This window comes from Cygnus atratus, chromosome 1 (assembly GCF_013377495.2).
Source record: "Cygnus atratus isolate AKBS03 ecotype Queensland, Australia chromosome 1, CAtr_DNAZoo_HiC_assembly, whole genome shotgun sequence".
NCBI lineage: Eukaryota > Metazoa > Chordata > Aves > Anseriformes > Anatidae > Cygnus > Cygnus atratus.
This window is the reverse complement of record NC_066362.1, coordinates 77,540,423-77,553,577: the sequence shown is the minus strand read 5'-3', so window position 1 is coordinate 77,553,577 and position 13,155 is coordinate 77,540,423. Positions and strand designations below refer to the sequence as shown.

At 37.1% G+C, this 13,155-nt stretch overlaps 1 protein-coding gene across 13 annotated transcripts in view; it reads left to right on the top strand.

Annotated features, from left to right (window-relative positions):
- The window catches only part of SOX5 (SRY-box transcription factor 5), a 641,693-nt gene that overhangs the window by 537,420 nt on the left and 91,118 nt on the right, over positions 1 to 13,155 (top strand). For 8 of the 13 annotated variants that reach the window (XM_050715320.1, XM_050715327.1, XM_050715319.1 and 5 more), the window contains one exon: positions 2,874 to 2,997. In XM_050715320.1, coding sequence (XP_050571277.1) covers positions 2,874 to 2,997 — 124 coding nt within the window. The remainder of the gene's footprint in view (positions 1 to 2,873; positions 2,998 to 13,155) is intronic. The other 5 variants (XM_050715344.1, XM_050715341.1, XM_050715337.1 and 2 more) reach the window with 1 other exon arrangement.

Sequence of the window (13,155 nt, the reverse complement as noted above, 5' to 3'; positions counted from 1 at the left end):
AGATAATCAGTCACGTAGAGAGACTGGCAAGTGGACAATCTTGACAACTCTATTCATTTTTTTACTGTTAAAGATGTGTTAGTATTTTGTGTACATATATTTGTCCAGTAGCAGAACAAATTGGAAGGGCTGAAAATAGCTCTGGTTTGTAGTCCATTACATTGAAATTAGAAATGAAGAAATTATTGTCGAGAAAACTTTGGAAAGTATGCAAACAATGTAGCAAAACAAAACTTTTGTGAGAGCTGTTAATTGATGTAGTAATAGCTAAACAACAACAGCAACAAAAGGAAAATACCCTTTGCATAAAACTCAGAAGGAAGGGCCTGTATTCTGTGCCACTTGAAACAGTTGTAACCTAGCAATTCTGGGTAATAATAATAAACATACAAAAGTTAAAATGTGGTAGTTAAATGAGCCATAAAAATGAAGAGTAATTTGTATTGTATTGTGTCAGGTAATCGGATTAAAATAAAATCATAATTGCACTTATTTGTATTTGGGAGAAAATGAAGTGTAGCTGTTTGAGTGGTGCTACATACATTCCATCCTGGAATGAAAATCACATTGTTTTGACTGCGTTATTTCTGTATCCATGCAAACCATCCTCATCACTCTACAGTCCTTACCTCCTTAACACAACTGTGTTTGTGTCATTGAAATTAGTGGATCTAAAGGCCCTGTGGAGAGACAAAGGCGAACAGTGATTTGAAAAAAAAAATGAATTGCAACAGTCAGGTTTAAGAAGAAAGGGCATTTTCCTGGTAAATGTTTTCCTAAATGGGAATTTTTCAGTGTGGTGTTTTGCTCGTGTATTTGGCAGTCACTTGGAATCAAGTGCAGACTTGTGCTCCATTGTGGGCTTGGCAATGACAATTTGTGTGTGTGTGGTACTTTAGTTATATTAGCCCTGGAGGCAGAGTTAACACTTGCAGTGGGACAAGAGTATTTGCAGTCATCAGAGAACTTTGCAGTCAGCTTCAATAACATCACTCCATTTTTTTCACTTTTTTTTAACATTTTTTTTGGCAGCAAATCTCTTAGTAGAACCATCTGTCTTTCTATTAGTGTTTTTGAGTCCTGTTTTGAAGCTTCTTTGCTTGGCAAAGTCACTTTCATCCTTGGAAACCATTTAAAAAAAAAGTTCTGTGGCTTTTTGCCGAAGAAGAGTACTATGCAAAAATTCCACACGGCTGTTCATTTTTGTTCTAAAAGAATACAGTTACTTTGTCTTTAAAAAAAAGGGCAAAAAAAAGACAAAAAGGCAAATATTGGACAGTTAGTTCTAGGGTGACTGAGTGATTATGAGAAGTCACGTTTTAAATGTTTTTATCTCCTGACGTCCAGTTAAAGTACATATGCCTTATAGTTAAGAGGATGAGAATAGAAAGCAGAGTACAGAAGTAACAAAAAATGGATTGAGTTCAGTGAATGGAGCCCCATCTACTCCAGTTTCAGTCCCGATCTTAATCTCCCACTGCAAGGATTTCCATCAACCGCACTCTTGAACTTCATCCTTGCAAATTGTTTCAGACTATAAAGATACAGGCAGCACACATATAGGTGTTAACAGATCCTGGCATAAATTAAGAGGTTACAATCCCAAGTTTCGTATCACTCTTCTGCTTTGTAGCAGTGTTGGGTGAACTGAGACATCTCCTGGATCTTCAGGAGATCAAATTAAAATAAAATTAAATTAAGATGCTGTACTCTGAGCTGTGGCAGCCAAAGAGCTGACACAGATTCTCTTTTGCCAGTTCTGCTACACAGGCAATAATGAAAGGAGTAATACCTTCTTATGCCTCTGGCTAAAAACAGTTGTCTACCAACACCCTAATTCTCCTTGTTTCTTAAGGCTACAGACCACATTTTTTTTTTTTTTTTTAATCTGTGGTAATGGATCTATATTTCCAATGCTTCAGCTTTACAGTGCAATTTGCAATTACAAATCTAAGATGACCTCTCTTAAAAAATGAGTCATTCTCTACTGACTGATCTCCAGAAAATAAAGTTTTACTTGTCAGTATGGTGGTGTTTTGTTTGTGTTTTTTTTTTTTTTTTTTAATTAAAACTAGCCATTTAATTGTTTAATCTAGCAAACTTTCTGTTTCTCATCTGCGTGAAGTACAAAGATGTTGTCCAGTTCTACTAATTAAAACCTCTGGCAAAACTTGGTAAAAGCAATGGTATTAGATGCTGTGCCATGGCAAACCTCCAGTTTTGATGACTAATTTCTGCATGTCTTAAGTCTTTTGCAGTATCCACTTACAATATAATATTTTCCATTTCCTGGCTTCCATGGTTGTATACGGTTGCTGTGCAAAGCTGAACAGCTAGCACTTTAGACATAGCTGTGTTATATTTGTGAATAAAGTGTCTCAGCTTTTTTCTTAACATCTCAGAGACTTTGTCTTTTCACGTGTACATATAAATTCACATATATGGGCAGAAGAATAGTACTGACTGTGCTGTACATTACTTTTGCACAAATTTGTACTTCTGTGTATTTGGATCTTTGTGTTTGGGCTCAGGATGAAAGCTACTATTTGAGACAAAGATACTGTTGCACAATGCGATAAAAGAGAAGAAAAGCCCACCCTGTAGTCAAATAGAACTGAGGTTTATGAACTGTGGGGGGAATAATTACTTGGAATATAGGTATGCGTCAGTGCAATCTTTTGATTTATTTTGGATTACTGTGATTCATATGAAGTGTTTCGATAATTAAGATGAGGCTGAATAGTTGATGCTACTGGAACATTATGGAGGAGCATATTCAAACCTGACCTCACAGAGTAGAAGTGAGAGAAAGCATGTAAGCAAACATTTCCCCTAGAAAAAATTCCACGTTTGATTTTCCCTCTCCTGTTCAGCAGGTCCAGGGTCAGCTGCCTCCATTAATGATTCCCGTATTCCCTCCAGACCAACGAACCCTAGCAGCAGCTGCTCAGCAAGGATTCCTTCTTCCTCCTGGTTTCAGCTACAAAGCGGGATGCAGTAAGTCCTGTAGACTTTTTTAGCTGGAAGTGGGTATAGGGCACATTTTCATGCCAATCTGTATAAAAGTGTCACCTCTCTAGCCCAGTGGACAAAGCCAGTAACTTGCACAGATGAGTTTAAAAGGCAGGAGTAATCAGTGTTGTATGAGAAAAGATTGTCAGATAAGTATGTGTTTCAATGTAACAGCAAAACATTTCACACAAGAAGTAGATTTGTGCACCTTCTTTCTGACAGATCTTTTTGACGAGTGAATGCTCATGACCACACAAACATACGTAGATCTGAAGAGAGAAGCTATTTGAAACTTCCCAATAAATTTCAACACTGCTGTAAGAAAATACGTTTTTTTCCTGAAGCAGCCTGCTTACTATTTGTGAACTGAGGGCCTATTCTAGTCTCTTTCTTCACACAGAACTCACATTAATCTCAACAGGGGTTCTGCACAGAGATCAAAGATAGCATATGCCTTTCAGTTTGATGGACTAACACTATATTTATGAGAGCCTAACACTAAAAAATACCGCATCTACTTTTTTAATCTTTGAGAGATTTGTATTGTTCTCTACACTCTCTCAGTTTTTTGGGGGGGAAATTTTACTTAAGCCTTCTATAGGATTTCATGTTCCTGTCAGCAAGATGGTAACAAGTACAAGTTAAAGATTAACTGAGGATCTCCATTTCCATGAATAGACTTAGCTAAAGGATGAATTTCATAGTCTCATTTTCATGCATTTGTGCTTGTATAACTCTTCTGACATCAGTCTCCTACTGAGTTATCTGGGATTTGCTTGCTCTACTGTCCTGTCGCTAGTATGTGTGCTTAGCTTTATTATGTCCATGTTAGTGTATCCATCTGCATCATTGACTAACCCATGAATTCATCGGTTATTTTGAGTTATTCAGCACTTGCCACTGCAGTAGTTTCACAAAATTAGAATGTAAAAAGATTCCTTTAGTTAAACTGGCTTAGCCCACAATTTGAGATTTCTTTCAGTTCCCGTAACATTGTAGATACAGTACTTGAATGAGAACTTGAGTTGCTTGGCCACAACTGCGTTTTCCTAATATTTTATAGTCTGGGACCAGTACTGAAAATTACTGTTCAAAACACTTCACATCCCTCAGCAGCTACAGTGCCAAAGCATAGGCTCATTCAGTTCTTCCAGTGATTTCACACTCGTTCTTTCTCAAAAGGAAGAAGCAGTGATTCACATTACAGAATGTTTAACTGAAAGCCACATTGGATATGATGCTAACATAACTGTAGGCCTGGAAAAGGTCAAGAAAGGCACCCTATTAGATATATCTGGCAGATCAAGTCACTTCCATGTTAATGAAGTCTGATTTGGATAGAAAGAGTTGAGGTGTTTCTTTTCCTTCCTTTTACTGCATGTGCATTAACTGTAAGACATTCATATAGTACCTCACATCCATGAAGTACGTATGACATCACATGTTTGTGTAACCTTGAAAATGAAAAAGAGCAAAGTGGCTGCTGCTCCTGGCAGTAAGGCTTGGAATTAACAGCATGCCAAGGTCTAGGACTGAGCAGAAGCCAGTGGAAAAAGACAGCTCTGTGTTTGGTGATTCCCTGGCATGTTTGACTGAATTTGACTGAGAAGCTGAGGAAAAGTGATAAGTAGTCCAAAGGATTTTTTCTTTTCACTCACAGTTTAGTGTAAACAAAAGCATATACGGATTTAGCTACACCTAGAAAGCTTGTAGCAATGAAAAAAAAAGTAGCTGCCTTAAAACTATAACATGTTCACATCAAGTAATGTTTTTGACAGGCCATTAAAACATATTTCTCCCACTTCTCTGTTTGCCCTTCTGTTTATCAGGCCTCTTGGCAAAGATGTGGTAGATTGTAAACCAAAGAGGTTTGGAAAAAATTTTCTGAAGTACCTGAATGATTTAGGAGACTACATCTCCATTTGAAAAGGCACTAGGATCTAAATCTAAAGGGTATTTAGCAAATATTTATACTATGAACTTCAGTACAGTCACCAATGCTAGCCTGAAATGAGATAAAGTGGATACCAGTATAGCACTGCATCAGAGAACTTAGAGCAGATTGATTTGCTCAGCTTCTCAGCATATTAAATGCCTGACTTTCACTAAGTTCACTTTTGGAAGCAAAGCCTTCTTATGTACTTCTGAAGATCCCACTACCTGCATCTTTAGCTGACTGCAATTGTGTGTTTTGCTGCATGTACCTTATGAAAATGCATAAGGTGCATAGTACATAACCTGACTCCCTTTCATCTTCACAGCCCTTTTGGAAAATCTGTCCTTTTTTCTGGACTGATAGATTTTCAAAATTATTTTGCGTGGTTGATTCATAGGAATTGTCTAGTGGGATTCTGTTATTTAATAACATTAACAACCTGCACATAGGAACACTAAAATCTGCATGGGACAATTCAGTTCCAGTCACAAATAACTAATAGCCATGAAAATCAGTTCTTAGAGAAATCCAGATGGTGTTTCTCAATAAAAGGGAGATTTGAAAATTTGGGGGAAAAGGAAGGGGAGATTGCCATGATAAATAATGTATATTTTCATAAATAATTACTGACGTTGAGTACCTTGATTATGGGTATCGGGCTGAGGACATCTTGAAAGGGACATAGTATTTATACTGTTATGTGCCCCGTCCATTTGTAAAATGAGACCTCCAAAAGAGTATCTCAAATTAAGCAGCATGTCATCTAAGGCGCTCCAGCTCTCTAGTTGGTTGTGCTATGTGTCATACCTCATGGCGGGTTACCTGCCATCTTCTGTCTGCAGGCCACGTGGCTGAAGAGTTTACCGCCTCCTGCCGCTCATCACTGTGCCTCTAACTTCTGGCATACTGGCCAAGCTTCTTGGTTAAGCACTCCCTAACTCACTTCTGTCCAAACTGGGATAGCAGGTAAAATTCTGTTAAAATAGCTTAAACTAAGCTGGCTCATTTTGATGGAAACATGTTGGGAAGTGATTAAGCAAGCAGCTTGGTCACAGTGGTAACCTTTGGCAGGGGACTGTGGTTGGAGATGGTGGCCTCTTCATCCAGCACAGCTGCAGCTGGAAGAGAATGTGTGATCAAGCCTTGAGGTTTGTGAAAGAGAAAAAAGGATGAATACCTATTTATACTGCTATTTTTGTCTCGTTCAGCTTAGATAATGAAACCAAATTAATTTATTCAATACTTTTTGGTTCACCTGTCCATGTTAGAGGAAAAGAGGGTCAGATGTATGTCTTCCAGTGCTTTTAGAGAGTGTATGTGGTAGGATTCCTCAGCCAGTGTTTCCCAATTGAATAATGACTTAACCAGAGACAGTGGAAAGGAGGAGTACTGTTTTCTCTACAAATACTTCCTTTTTTGAAGGTGAGACTGTGAATAACACAAAAATAGTCATAGCAGGTCATAGCAGGGGTCCATTTAGATTCCTGTAATGACTAACACCTAAAGAAGAATAGAAGAACAGAGGAAGAACATACTGATACTCTGTAGCTGCGTGCTTTGACAGATTCCAGCTGTCTCTGGACTCAGGGATGTCTCCCTGACTCAGGGATCTTCTGATTCAATGGTGGCATCATTGTGTAAGAGCTACTCTCGTTGAAAAAGAGAGGTTTATCTGCTTAGGTTCCTATCTGAATGGAAATATTCTAGAAGGTTGAAATACTGAAGAGAATACAATAATATCAATCTCTAATATAAACACAGCAAATTATTCACTTATACTTTTCAAAATATTTTGCAACATTAGGTAAATACAGGGAGAAGATGGGTAAATGTTTTCTCCATGGTTACATGGCAGGTTATGGTCTTTGGCTTTCGATTCAATGTAGTAAATTTCCTTTTCTTTCTTTTTCTCCATAGCAGGTCATGCTTGGGAGTGGCTTGGTTTTTCATTTTGTTTTGTTTTTTAAGCAGATGGTTTGCATTACATAAGAGACAATTTACACAAGTTGACACTTCCCCTTTTTTCTCTGTGGCATATTGTGTAGTGGTAAAGTTGGCAGAGAAAAAGGGAGGAATTTCTATTAGGGTTACATTTCTATTTAAGAAAAAGATTCATGATCTGTGGTTTCAATTGATTCTCGACCTCCATACCTAGGTGCAATTGCTTGGTTGTGTAAAGTATTAAATATTCTTATTTACAACCAAATAATTTTTTTCATGTGAGGAAAAATAAGTTGGAAGTATGTGATGTGGCTATATTGTCTGTGATTAGCAAGAAAAATACTAGTTACCTACCTATTTGCTACATATCTAATCACTGTGTGCTATTTAGAATTTAAGTATTTTAATTTTTATGCAAGCCTCTTTGTATATTATTATTAACACAATGTCTAATATTTTTATATTTATATTTATCTAGTAAATATTAATACTATACATAACATATAGTATATATAACATATAGTATTAATAATACAGTATTAGCTAATTATTAGTGTATTCTTAGTATTAGTATACGTTAATACTATGTATAACATAGTATTATATATGTAGAACAGAAGTCTCTTTGATGGTGATGTTTCAAAGTGGGGTGTTGACTAAATGACTTCTGCCATGTGCAGTTGTTAAGAGTTAACCCCAGTATCCTACGTATATTAATAGATTGTTTTTTACCAGCAGGTGAGCTCCTTCCATTTCAGCAGATGTTGAAACAGAGCCAGATAATTGCATTTCCCAAACTATAGCAAAGCTTTTCCCACACTTAGACTATGCAGATTGACTCAGGTCATTTAACCCTTCTAATTTTTTCTCATCCAGCAGTGTTTAACCCTATCATTTGTTACTACTGCTATTACTAGTTCAGCTCCACTTGTGATACTTGTTAGATAATACACACCTCCCAGCATCTTCACAATGGTGACCAAAATGTCAGCTCTATTGCGGTCTGAGAAGCCGTTGCTGTTGACTTCACTGAAGTCAGATTTCACACCAGATGATACAGATCTGCTAGGGCCACTCTTAGAAATAATTAGAATTTATTTAGAGTTAATTAATATTTGTGAAGTGTGTTGAAAGCATAAAAACAGTGTAAGCAATAGAAGACAAGAAATTTTTTATTGTGCCCTTGAAAAAACGCCTAGTTCCACCTCAGAGGAGGCTGCTCCTTAGTGGTAGCTAGCATGATCCTTTTGTGAATGCACATATGCGTAGGTTTGTGTGTGGAACGTTACAGTAAGATTGTCTCCTGTATAACAAAGGGAAAGAAATAAAAACTTGTTAAAACAAAGGAAGCTGCTTCTGGGGAACTATTTACAGAAAAGGAAGAAAGGAGTGAGCTGGGAACAGTGGTATATCAGTTATTCTTCACCCAATGTGAGCAGCAGAATGCACAAAGACAGAATGCTTCTCACTGCCTCTTCTGTGGTTACATATTTACAGCATTGTTTACAATTATTTTTCTACTAAGAGACTGAATAGCACAAACTTCATAAAGAAGATGGGTTCCCCCCAATTAATGGTGCTAAGTAAGATTTATTTTGGAAAGTGCACTCCATTGCTTCTTTTAAGCATTTGATGACCCCTTTAAAAGGATGTGAAATGTTGATTAGCCTCTTATGGTAGCGTGGCACAGTGTGTTGGTGTTGAGGTTTTTCAATATGATTGAAGCTGTACAATGCCAGATAGTTTCTTCTTTGGAGGGTAAAGAACACACTTTGTTTTCTAAGCCAAGGTGTGCAAGAAATTGAATTATATGGGGATTTTAGGATTTGTTCTTTTTTCTCAGGAAACAATAGTTGCTAATACTGTATTTCAAAATGTTCTGGAAGTGGGATTTAGACCAAATATATTTTCCAGGTTATTCAGAAATTCTCATGAAAACTTCTAGGTAGCACTTTGTTTGCTGTTATACCTATGTTATTTTTATGGAAATATGCCAGATTTTAGAAACAAGAACTGTTTTTTCCTTGCCCATTCCTCCCCTCCCCTGTGAATAATTTGTTGTAACAAATCAGATTGTGTTCCCAGTCAGATGTCATCAACATGGGGCTTTCTGAAAGCACTTTAGTCACTATTTCAACCATATCCAATTAGGGGGGAAAAATGTGAATATACAATAGGTACATTGTATGTTTCTTACATATCAGCTCAGTGCTGCTAGAAGTGTTCTAGGTAAAATAATGCATACAAAATTATTGATGAAATATCTAATTACCTTTTAAAATTGGCAAAAATGTGTGAGATGAACAAGCCAAGCCTAATACAATTAAAATGTGCTGAATTTACTGTTCATCTGTGTTCTGAACAGTATTTCCTTGTCTGATAAAAATGAAACTCAGTTAATTGGTTCCTCATACAGTACAATAAAATTAATGTTTAGGAGTTAAATACCATAAACTTCCTCGGGGAAATTTGCTGATGTATCTCTGTTTTTTAGTTAGTCACATGTTTCATTGTTTAATGGAGTATCATGTGGACTGTCTTATAATTTTTCTTGTACTTGGTGTCCATGTGTCTGGCTTCTGAAGAGACTGAGCGCTAATTTCTGGCTTAACTGTGTCAGCTGTATCAGCTGACATACAGGTCATTGACAGTCACCAAATCACAAGAAAAAATATTGACATTGCTATGCTTTTATCAGAATGACAAAAATAGGAACCATGTGTTGTGCAGACCACATACTGTAGCTTCTTCATAAAGATGCTAGTCATCTTTCAGAGCTACTGTTTATGCCTCAGAAAAGACTGAGCATATGTCTAAACTCTCATGTCCCCCCCAGGATAAGAAAAGAATAATAGCATTGTGGATAGAAACAGCAAGAATGAGGAATTTTTGGTAACAACTTTGCCTTCTAACATACGTGAGAATGTGTCACTTCTGTAAGGCTGCAAATGCAGTGGAAGGCATTGAAACTGCGAAAACTAACAACACCACTAAAGACTATTTCTAACTGAAAGAATCCCATATCCCCTACATCTATGCGTGGCTTCTCACAATAATGCTAATAAAAACAAAACAGGCAAGCAAAATAATGGTCCTGTGAAAACAGGCTGATAGTTTCAGCTCAGCTTCTAGACTATAACAGATACCTGATGTTTTAGCACTATTATCCCTAGTTGGGCTGCCAAATAAAATCCTGATTTTTAAATCTATGAGCACGTACAACTCTTGATGGGAATACATTGCCGTTCCTTAGTACTCAGACCTTTTGAATAAGCATCATGTATTCAACAGGTTTAAAACAAATATTTGGGCACCCTGGAAATCATAGGATCATAAGATTATTCTGGTTGGAAGGGACCTCAGGAGGTCTTTGTAGTCCAACTTCCTGCTCAAAGCAGAGTCATATATGAGATAAGACTAGGCTGTCAGGGCTTTATGCAGTCAGTGCAAGAAAATATCCAAGGATAGAGACAGCACACCTTATTTTGAGAGCCTGTTTCAGTGTCAGACTGTCCTCATGGAGAAAATGTGATCCTCTCTCAATTTAATTTATGTCTGTTGGGTCATGTCCTCTAGCCAAACACTGCCATGAGGAGCCTGGCTCTGTCTTCTTGATGACCTACCTCCTCGTAGGAATTGGAAGGCTGCTTTTAGGTCCCTCCAAAGCCACCTCTTCTACAGGACGAATTGTTTCTCTACAGTACAACATAAGCTAACCTCTTGTAGGTGGTAGTTGCTCAGTGCTGTCCAGAAATATCCTCAAAGGAAGTCAGGCAATTTGGATTTCCTTTTGGAAGCCACTAGTGGTATCTTCTTGATACCTTCTTTCTTAACTGTCTAAATCTCCAGTGCCTAGGGCCAGAAGTTGGGGACCACTGCCCATGTCTTTCACAACCTCCCATTACTCTCACTTCCATGTTCACCACCACACCAGAAAACCAAAAGGAAAGTGGTGATGAGGGTGAGGGGGTGAGGGGGTGAGGGTGAGGGTGAGGATGAGGATGAGGATGAGGATGAATGAGTGGTGAGAAGAGATGCAGTGGCTTACCTGTCAGTTACCCATCAGCTGTGATAAATCTTTATAAATATACTTAAGTAATAAATTGAGTGTAAAATTACTGTGGCTTTTTCTGGAGCTTGTCAGACATGGGGAGAAGATAATGTAGATTCCTTTTTATTGAACAGAATCTACTATAGGGAAATGTTTATTCTGGTATTTTTCATGGAATTTAGACTAGCATTCTGTTTTTGGAAATTATACTTTAAGGATTTGTTTTTGTTTCATACTTGTTATTTTCTTTCCACTGTTTTATTTTTTTCTTCTCCTTCCACGACCTCCAACTTTTTTCATTTGCTGTCCCTGAAAGAGAGGTAGGAGGAAAACAATAAGTAAAAAAAAATCAAATTAACCAAAAAAAACATGGGAAATAAAACCCTTCTTCTCCTTTTCTGGTTTCTTTTTTATTTAAAGAAGAAAAAAATCAGGAAAAAATCAGAGAGTTCTATTGTTTCATATAATCAGGTTCAACCTAAAAATCTTGTCAAAACATTATAATTTAACATTAGCATGTAACTTGATTTATATAGCAAGTAAGACAATTGTGACTCCTCTGAAGAGCTTACAGCCTGTCAGGAGATGAGACAAGACGCTAGGGGGGATTACACCATGAAGGAGAATAAATGAGTTGAGTGACAGAAAAAGGAATACAAAAATGCCTTGTGAGTTTAGGTGAATGGTGCTACACACATAATGTTAGCTCCTATGTTTTCTTTTCCCTTTAAAAAAAAAAATAATTTTCTTAACTTACTAAACTCCTTTGATAAAATTTTGCAAAACACATAAATGGTTTAAGAGCCACTGTTGTACTTCTAGAAGCATGGAAATCATTTAATATCTGTGAGTTTGGTAGCTAGTCAGTTGAAAATTAAGTTCCTAAGCACAGGGTTGTTATTTTGTGTTTTGGGACATGATGTCCACTTGGCTCTGTACCACAGCTTACTTTCACAGACTGTTTTCAGTGGAGAATGATGGGGAGGGTTCATAGAAAGAGTGGTTTAAAAGTGAATGTACTTTGTGAAAAATGCTCTTGTAAGCAAAATCTTAGAAGATTATTTTGGGCAAGGATGAAGGTGTGATTTGAAATTGAAAGAAGTTGCAGTGCATAAATTATCGGGAAAGAAGTTCTGGGTATGTTAGCGGAAGACGGACCAAAAGAAGGATAGAGAAATAGAGAATTGGCCCAGAATTGAGGGTTGAGCTTTGCCTTCTTCCTTCCATAAGCCATGCCTGGTCCATGGCATTCTCCTTTGCTTACAGTGTGCACCAACACCTCTAATACACCCCATCAGCTCATCCAGGCTGACATATCCCATTCACTTCTTTACAAGCTTTATCACTAGCACAAACTTATTTCTGTGCTCTTTTCAAGTAGTCAGTCTTGAATAATTATGTTCTTCAAAGTAAAGTCACAGGGTAGCTGGGGAATGACTATGTATAACAGAAGAATTTGTCAGCTAATAAAATAATTTTTATCATGTTCTTGCAATAAAAATCCCAGCCTTTGACCTGCTCCAGATTTTACCATATATTGTGCTAAAGAAAAAACAACAGCAACAAAACTCTCTGATGCTTATTTTATAAGAAAAGGCCACTCAGAATAAGAGATGGAACATGAAAGAAATGCACAAAATGTTTCTTTTGATAGCTGAAAGATTCAGAGAGGTACACTCCTGCCTGTGTGCATTAGTGGATTAACAGTGAATTTTGTGCGTTGAAATGTAATATAATTGTTGGAGAATTTATTGATCTTTTCAGTGATAGAAGCTTGTGAATGACTTGGGAAATAGGTATTTCTAATAACTGTGTATCTTGCTTCACATTCCTGACATATTCCCAGAGCTTGGGGAAAAAAAAAAAGTGACTTTTTACATCTAAAAATAAGATATTTACTGAAGTATTAACAAAATAGTTACGAAACACATTTCCCAGACTTCAGAATTAACTAAAACTGCCCAGACAAAACCTTGTCTAATATGGGAGAAAAAATTAAGAACAGTAGAAAGAGATACCACATTCTAGAGTAGTAGCAAAGAGTGAGTAGATACATATTTATCAGAGGAGACTTGAAACCTTTGTTAGTACTTTGAGAGGTAGTAGTTGCTCCTGCATTATGTGATGTGAGTATATGAGTGCTCCTCCATGTTCACATAGGACCTGGAACCTTTCCTTGGAAGGGCACTGGCTTAGGAGTTGTCTGTGGGTTTTC